The 9,168-nt window shown below is 47.4% G+C and overlaps 1 protein-coding gene across 2 annotated transcripts; it reads left to right on the top strand.

Annotated features, from left to right (window-relative positions):
* Positions 1-309: 309 nt before the first annotated feature.
* On the top strand, positions 310-7,455 carry LOC120968011 (protein ACCELERATED CELL DEATH 6). Of its 2 annotated transcripts, none has more exons than XM_040394376.3 (5): positions 310-1,062; positions 3,730-4,544; positions 4,683-5,332; positions 5,423-6,488; positions 6,822-7,455. In XM_040394376.3, the coding sequence occupies exons 2-4, from the start codon at positions 4,208-4,210 to the stop codon at positions 6,143-6,145; spliced, it is 1,710 nt and encodes a 569-aa protein (XP_040250310.1). In that variant the 5' UTR covers positions 310-1,062; positions 3,730-4,207; the 3' UTR covers positions 6,146-6,488; positions 6,822-7,455. The 2 variants fall into 2 exon arrangements, with proteins under 2 accessions (XP_040250310.1, XP_045086530.1); XM_045230595.2 differs by having other exon boundaries at positions 3,726-4,544.
* The last annotated feature ends 1,713 nt before the right edge of the window (positions 7,456-9,168 follow it).

The following is a 9,168-nucleotide window of genomic DNA, read 5'->3' as shown; positions in this document are numbered from 1 at the left end:
TTCACGCGGAAGCACAATAGCAAACCTATGATTTTTTTAAATGTGTTTCGCGGGAGAAAATAAAAAATAAATATTTTTCTTCATAAAAACCTAAAAAACCAAGCAAAATCCAAAAATCCAAAAATTTAGAAAATACCCCAATATGCATGCAGAAATTAAAAAAAATACAGATGCACCCAGCACACCACACGTGAGGGTTGGAGACACTCCCGGCGCGCTCGCAACTGATCGTTGGGAAGCCTCGGCGGGATACCATCTCTGTTTTTTTTATATATATACAGTACATCTCTCTTTTTTGTGACAACCTTAAATTTTTTTTTGAGACAACGTTAATTGTATCTCTCCTTTCTTTTTTTAGACTATCCTTTCTTTTTGTTCTAAATTTTTTCTGAAGGGTTTTCTTGTTGTTCCAATGGGCCTTCAGCTATTTCGTGGGCCTAGATAGGTGAACCGATGTCCGATGGTGGCATTAACACACCAAGCCTTCATGCCTCAGAAAGAAAAAAGGGCCCTCTTCATTCTTGTCAGAAAACGAAACACAGCCTCGTCGTTCTCATTTCCCAAATCGCCGGCCGCCCGGGCCACTCCGCCGGCGCCGCCGGCGCGAGTTTTTTCTTCTCCTTCCCCCGAGCGAGCTGCTTCTTATCCATCCCTGATCTATCGGCGGACGCCTGCGCCACCGTGGAGTAGAGGCGGCCGCCGCCTCGCCGGGCGGAGACGGAGGAGGAGGTCGCCGGAGGACGAGGGGAATGGAGGCCACGCGCTCCTTGGGGCGACGTTCCCGTCCCATCTTCCGTCGCTGGAGACGCACGCGCGGCGGAGCGCTGGGTGGCGCCGGCGACCACCGACTGCGGTAAGAGCGCTACTGTCTGTCTGTACTGCAAAGTAGATAAATTTAGTCCCACATCGCAGATTCACTACGGACTCCACTAATGGCATTGATAAATCAATCTCCGTTTCTTACGTTGAAATGGCATTGGGATTGATGGAGCGCTTCGGCGTGACCGCACGGCATTCTGACAGCTGAGATAAATTCCACATTAAGGGAGGACAAAAGTACAAGTAAGTCTTAAATTGTCCTCAGTTATTCTACTTCCCCCTAATAACCTTTGAGCTGTTCTGTTGAATCAAACAGTGTAGCATTATAAGAAGTTCCATCTCCATGCACCTACATTTGAAATATACAGGAATAAGGAAGTAAAACTTGTAAAAAAAACCAATTTACTACTTAAATAATTTTATTCTTCTGGAACATCTGACCATACTAAGTATGAAGTACTCGATCGGACTGTTATGCTTCCACTGAACCCTCTCAGGGAAACATTATGACGTTATTGCATCTCCCCTTATGCTTAGGTCCGGAACTGGTGCTCTGTTTTCAGGATTTAAGTCTTATAAGATATAGACTATTCTAGGAACCGTTTGATTTTTCCTGGGAATTTAACCTGTTAAGTGTTGTTGTTGGATTGATCTTTTACTGTGTACATACTTGGAATTGTAGTTCAAAAAGCCACAGCTAATTAGACAGACTCCATCTCAATATTTATGGTTGAACGGTTGGATGAGCAGTAGTTTTGGTGGATCTTCACGACAAGGACATTATTGTGGTTATATGGATCCCTAGATTTCTTCTTTATTGTAAGTCACATCAGTATACCTAAGACTTCCATAGCAGCTGAATAAACGTGTATAATGCATTGTTTATAAAGCGTCCCGCTTCAGATGCTTAAGCGTCGCTTAAGCGACATGGCGCCCAGGCAGCAGCTTAGAAATTTGCCAGCTTTAGGCTCTTAAGCGCCCGCTTTAGGCGCTTAGGCGTCGCTTAAGCGTTAGAGCGGGTGGTGCTCGCTTTGCTTTACCGCTTTATAAACCATGGTATAATGTAGTTAGTTCGGAGAGAATTACCATTCTCAGTGAAATCATCTATTTCAGATTCATTTGTTTCTTATTCTCACAACTCATGTTATCATTGCTAACAAAAAATCAGCTTCACGTGTCGATTATGTTATAACCAAGTTGAAGGGTTCAATCTCAAGCAACTTTCGTGGTTAGTGACGCCAATGAATACTAATAATTAATCCCTATTAGACGAGAAATTGTGTCACTAACTCAACTATGCTCCGGGAAAATCAAATCAATAGAACGGTATGTGATATTATTTTTGCAAACATTACGGAGAAACGCTTCCAGGTTGTGATGCACATACCAAATGATGTTTACACGTCAAATTTATATTGTGTACATGTTTTCACATACTAGCTCCGTGTGGGTGCACGGGTTGACGACAAGTGTCCGTAACCATGATGAATAGAAGAGGGGTCAAAGGGTTCCCTTGCCGAAGGCCACACCCTTACGTTAAAGCATCGCCGTGACTACAATTAACCAGAAACACCTTGGTGCTAGTCGAGCCATGGGCGACGGTGATCCATCGAATCCACCATGGCCCATGGGTTATAACCTCTCTTCCTGTGAACACTCTGCAAGAAGGGCCATGAGACGCTATCAAAACGCCAACGATGCCCAAGCTTAAGCATAAGAGATGGGATTTACTTCCTATGGATACTTTTGGCTGATTGCTGCACCATGACAATGTTGTCGTGGATGCAAAGATGACAGACAAACACGCTTTGGTTAGTTGCGACAAAGGATTTGGTTACCGGGCTGTAAATTCGGTTACCGCCCAGTAACCACGTATCTCGCCACCCTCGGTAAACACGTGTACCGAGCAAAAAATGCTGATTTTTTTGAAAATTTGAATTTAAATGGGAAACCTATAGTTAAATAGAGTGGAAACACTCAGAGAACAGATAACAAGCGATGGTGCAGTGGTATATTGATAGGAGTATCACTAATCAGGAAAGAAAGCATTAGCTAAAGATAAAAGAACCTTTAATCTAATCATAACATGGGTACCGTAGAATGCTGAGCAAAATACCCCTCAAAATTTTCAAATGAATTTTGAATTCAGAATTTATTAAGCTCGATATAGATTGGTATTGAACTCATATTATTCAGGTACTTGCTAGCGGTGCAGTGGTGATACCAAGATGGATGCCCTAGTTGCGGCTTTTAGAAACACTTATATCTATACAGCCATAGCTGGTTATCTGTTGTATGAGTGTTTCCATCTTGGGCGCCAGATGAATAGCCAATATTTTAGCCATAACCAACGAATCTGCCTATATATACATGTAAATCTATACTTACTATTAATGTACGTGGTATGAAAAGTGAGATTCGTGGTTCTGAGTTAGTGGACAGGCACTAGACAGCCATGTGCTTAGACTATCTTTCAGATTTAGCTTTCAACAAACAGCTAAGCAACTTTCGTTGGCCTCGAGATCCATGCTGCCTTATGCTATGAAGGTTGCAGCATGGGTTAAGGCTCCTCTTACTATATTAATTAAGTTAGACTAATGATCTATATCCACTCCAAAGGAAGAATATTGCCTCCACGTGCAAGCCACTGAAAGATTTGGAATCGACTTTTACACACGTTGAAGCTGTTGGTGGGAAAGCAAAGAAGATAAACAAATATGGACCCCAAATTGATGCCAGCTCGTGCTGCACATACGTGGTTAGATTAGATAGCATCAGTTCATATAGCAGCATATGATCAAGAGTCAGAGTAGAGTACACAAATCAGTTATACATTTACCATCCAAGTCTCCAACTCGCCGTGCCTCGACGACCACCATGCCTGACAAGCTGCTTATGGCCACAAGCCAGGGTGATGGCAAGCGGCTGAAGGATATGCTCAACAAGGAAGATGCCGCAGGGACAGCATCGGGAAATCTGGCCACCATCAGGAAACAACCCACCCCGGCGACCATAAGTCCTGTCCTTTTAGGATTGGCATGCAGTGGTGATTCTGCAGGCCTAGACTTTCTTGTCAACAACAGGGTCGCCACACAAGCACAAGCTGAAGCTGAAGAAATCCATGGCAGCCTACCCTGGTACACATCCAGCAATGGAGGTTCTGATGATGTAGAAGAAGGTGGTGCTCTGCCTGCACCGTCATCGCTCCTTGAGGGGGGTGACTGTTGAAGGGGACACTGCACTCCACGCGGTGGCTACCTGCGGCCGTGGCGATAACTTCCTGACGAGCACAGACATCATCCACAGAAAGGCGAGAAACCTCCTGTTCGTGCAGAACAAGAAGGGAGACACGCCCGTGCACTGCGCGGCGAGGGCCGGGAATCTCGAGATGGTTTCTTGTCTCATTCGTCTGGCTAAATCGGGAGGGGAGGCTGTTTCTCGAGTGAAGTCGCTGCTGGAGAAGGAGAACAAGCTTAAGGAGACGGCCTTGCATGAGGCCGTCCGGATTGGGAAGGTGGAGATGGTGGAGCTGCTGATGAAGGAGGACCAGGACTTGGCCGGTTTTCCGAGAACCGGTGGGACCTCGCCGATGTACCTGGCCATCTTGCTGGGTAATAGAGTCATCGTTAAGAAACTGTATAAAATGAGTGATTACGGTACAAGTCTTTCCTACTCCGGCCCAAATGGACAAAATGCATTACATGCTGCTGCTACCCGAGGACGAGGTACGATGCTTGCACTGAATGTTTCATTATAGCAAGAGATTTTTATGGATAGTTTAGAATTTATCATATGTAGACTGGGCATATGAATGTTTTGATTCGATTGGTGCAACATAACATGGAGAACCCATTAATTTGCAGTATTTACTAAGAAGCTGTTAAAGTGGAACAAGGCCCTTTCAGCGCAAAAGGATGAAACAGGGAGTACGCCTCTTCATTTCGCCGCAGCCAAGTCGCCAAACTCATCTTATTCAACACAGTTTCATGACGATGTGCATGAATGGCGAAAGAGCAATTCAACCATCGCCAGACAAATGTGCAAGAAGCTCTTGTCTCTATTGGGGAGGGATGGCTGGCCAAAAGTCTGCCTCAAGCTGCTCGAAGCAAACCCAGCCGCGTTGTATGAGCCAGACCACCGTGGGTCATATCCGATACACATAGCTACCTCAGTGGGCGCGACCAGGAAGGTTCTCCTGTTTCTTAACAGGCACCCTGGCAGTGCTGGCCTGCGCGATGCGCGTGGCCGGACTTTCCTGCATATCGCCGTCGAGAAGATGGCTGTGGGGATCCTGTATCATGCTACCAGGGATAAGTCACTAGAATGGATTCTTAACATGCGCGACAAGGATGGGAACACGGCGATGCACCTTGCAGTCCAAGGTGGGAGACTTCGAGTGTTCTGCCGTCTGCTTGGGAATCTGAAGGTAGGCCTGGATTTGCCAAATGCGAAAGGGGAAACCTGTCTGGATTTATCACGCTATAAGGTTCCTCCAGGATTGTATTACAGTCAGGTAATCTATCATTCGACTCCCTCTTTTTTGGCAACGTTCAAGCGTTGCCACTGGTATAATTAATTCATCTTATTGTTTTTGTTTGTGTAGAACTCGGAAGCATGTATCCGTCGTGCACTCGCGATGGTCCGTGCACGGAGCGGCACTTCTCGCGAGGATCACTTCGAGGAAAAATATGAGAGAAATCACCGGCTAAAACCGGAAGAGAAAAACAGAGAATCAGATAGCATGAAGGATGCAACACAGACTTTGAGCATCGGGTCTGTGCTGATAGCGACAGTGACGTTTGGCGCCACATTCGCACTGCCTGGTGGTTACAAGGCGGACGATCGTCCCAACGGTGGCTCACCGACGCTCGCAGGCACGTACGCCTTCGACGCATTCATGATGGCCAACACGCTGGCCTTCATCTGCTCCTCGATGGCCACGGTCGGCTTCATGTTCTCCGGGACTCCCATGGTTAACAGGAGGAGCCGAAAGTTTCACCTTCGCTCCTCCGTGTATTTCATGGAGGCTTCAGTCACCAGCCTGACGGCTGCGTTCGCGCTGGGGGTGTACTTGGTGCTGGCTCCCGTCGCTTACAAGACCGCCATTGCCATTTGTGCCATTAGCCCTTTTGCGTTGCTCTGGAAAAATGTTGATTATTGGAAGAGATGGATTCGTTTTGCTGGACCCTTGCTGGCTAGGAACGGGCCATGTTGGACCTTGCAAGAGTTTGTACGGCAATTTGTGTGGAGCATACTGCTTGAACTTTGGCCCCTCGTGATAATCTTCTGTTGGGCAGCATTCGCAAATACTGGCACACACTTTTAATCATCGACCAGCTTGAAGAGGAATCAGTCAAATATGGGCATGATTACAGCGAGAAATAAATTGTGGAGGACTGGAGATATCTGTATTGCTCTAAAACCCTTGCTACAATGAGACCATGAGACAAGTATCAGTTTTGTTGTTGGTTGTGACATTTGTGGAGTGGACCATGTGACTCTTTGGTGTAAAATATGTTGTTTGTTGTGATCTGTACTGACGGACGTCAGTAGTCATTATCAAAATTGGTAACATGTCAGATCGTGGAGGCATTGGCGATGTTAGTGTGCACAACAGCATAGGTGTTTAGACCATTTGATCTGGTTTAGGCCCCAATCCACCGGTATTGGTGAGTTTTGCGATTCCTTTTTTGGTGTAAATGTCTTAAATTGGACCATATGCTCTTTCCCGAAACTACAGCGCTGTAGATGTGCTTGGAAACTGTTGCAATGTATTGGATTCAGGATGTTGAGTGTTCATTGGTAGTGAGACCACACACACTTTGTTCATTGCGAAGCATATGTGTCTGTTCATGTTTCAGGATGCTCCATACATGCCTGCTTTTGCAGTTTTCTGTTGTTGAATATGCACTCCATGTTTACATGCATCGTCACAGCAGAGGCTTATGTTGCGAGTTTGCAGCTGTTGCCAGTTACTGATGCAAGTTTCCCTCTGCTTGCAGTTCCGCAGAAATGCCATGCCGAGGAGGAGCAGGGAGCTCTGCTTCATGGCTTAGCAAGTAGCGAGAAAACCGCCATGGGAGGAGCAGTGTCCAGAACCATCGCTGTTTCTCAATTGGTTACCGCTGGGGTGAAGAATATGGCTTCAGTCCATGAATATGAGGACACCTTCGAGATCAAGGTATCTAAGTATCTCTCCCCAGTGCAATGCTGCTGCTGCTAGTACTGAAGCCCAAGCGCCAGGCGAAAGGACGGACGGTTTCAAAGGAGATGGCCAGCCTTAACGAAAAATAGAAGTGGCTGATGAATGATGATGGTGATGAATGGATTGACAATCCTCTGTGTTCTGCTAGGTTCCATGTGTTGGCACTCAAGTATAGCGCGTGTACTTGTGTCCTGGATCCTACTTAGTTGGCTATAAGCCAACTTTGTACTGGAGCTTCGCTGATCCGTTTTGTGCAATTTTGGAGAAGCAGAGCATGCGAACACATTCAGTTGTTGCGGCTTGTCTCCCGGTCTCCTGGAGCATTTTAAGCATCTGATATTCTTTGTATATTTAAATGTATGTTGCTCTCTTGTGACATTACGGATGAGAAATGGGAAACCATGTGTCCTGGAGCTTAATTAGCTGAGACATCTGTGGGTTTCTTAATATATCAGTTTTGAGTGTCTGTATCTCGGTTAACCGAGAATTAGGGAGTGATCCCTAGTAGATTTTCGAATTTGTCCACACAAACAAAAAAATCCATTATATGATTAAAGATGTGTACGTCTAGTAAAATAAATATAATATAGTCACACTGTGTTCACACACGAACATGTCACTGCATGTCTCCAGCATTGAGTGCAGTACACATGACATGTTGGAGGAGGATGCCTCGTTGGGAGAGCGATACGCAGGGCATCCCAACTTTGTCTCTTGAAGACCCAAAGGCCCACACTCCTTGGAGGGACCCTGTATGGCATGCGGCGGCTATGGGCTAACCCTGGGTCGGTGCGATCGCCCCTAGGGCCCAAGGCTCACTGCCGTCGAACACGAAGAACAACGAAGAATGAAAAAGAACAAAACGAGGACAAATGAGAAAAGGTAAAAGATTAAAGTGATAGACTGATTGATCAACCGTGTGTTGTTTCAGTCGGCCATCATCTCGCATCTACAGTATATATGAGCAGCTGGAGTAACCATACAAGAAAAGGACCTCGAATCCCATGTAAAACTTACAACTGATGCAGCACCCAGCCGCCTCCCGGTCCAAAACCAGAGGAGCCGCCACTGCCCCTCTCCTCGACTCCCTCCCTCCCAATCCGATCTAGGATTTCGAGCCACCGCCGCCACTCACCTCGCCGCCGCCGGAGCTCCGCGGGGCAAAGCCCAGGCGGAGGATAATGGCGGCGGCGGGGCCTTCCTCCGCCGTGGCTCCAGGAGGTGGTTGCGGTGGAGATCCGTGCGGGTGTCCTGGACATGTGCGTCGTCCGACATTGGTATGACAGTGGTGAGGGCCCATCTGCCGTCGATGGCTCATCTAGGCGGGGCGGCGTTCCTAGTGGTGATGCGCCTCCAGTCGTGCGGTTTCTGGGCAGCAGAAGTCACCCAAGGGCGTGCTGGATGACAGAGGAGGTCGATCTAGTGCTCCAGCCGGGATGGACGTGAATTAGCTAGCAAAAGCTTGATTCGGCCTCGGCCAGAACCATCAACGACGACGCCCGTGGGCGTCATTACCTCGTTGCAGGCGTTGTGGGGTGATTCACGTTTCTAGTATGACCCGGGAGAAACCCCAGATTCGGGCTTTTCCGGATCAGATACTAGCGAGGTTCCTGCATCATCACCCCCATAGGGCCATCATCTTTGGGGTTGTACATCTGCTGGAGGGACAGGTGTTTGTTTTGGTGGTTGGGCGCAAGTCTCCGTATACTTCTCATGCGGTGACCAAGGTGGAGCAGCATTCCATCTACAATATCAGCAATGGCGGGTCTTCGCGGCAAGGTGCAGCGTTCTCTCAGCGCTGAATACCGTTTGATGGGCGCGCGCAAGATCCATCTAGGTGATGCATAGCAACGAGAGGGGAGAGTGTTATCTACGTACCCTCGTAGACCGAAAGCGGAAGCGTTATGACAATGCGGTTGATATAGTCGTACGTCTTCACGATCCGACCGATCTCAGCACCGAACCTACGGCACCTCCGTGTTCAGCACACGTTCAGCTCGATGACGTCCCTCGTACTCTTGATCCAGTTAAGGCCGAGAGAGAGTTTCGTCAGCACGACGGCGTGGCGACGGTGATGATGAAGTTTATCGGCGCAGGGCTTCGCCTAAGCACTACGACGATATGACCGAGGTGGAATATGGTGG

This window comes from Aegilops tauschii, chromosome 7, assembly GCF_002575655.3.
Source record: "Aegilops tauschii subsp. strangulata cultivar AL8/78 chromosome 7, Aet v6.0, whole genome shotgun sequence".
In the NCBI taxonomy this organism is placed as follows: Eukaryota; Viridiplantae; Streptophyta; class Magnoliopsida; order Poales; family Poaceae; genus Aegilops; species Aegilops tauschii.
The sequence above is the reverse complement of the archived record's forward strand: the minus strand, read 5'-3'. Positions and strand labels throughout refer to the sequence as shown.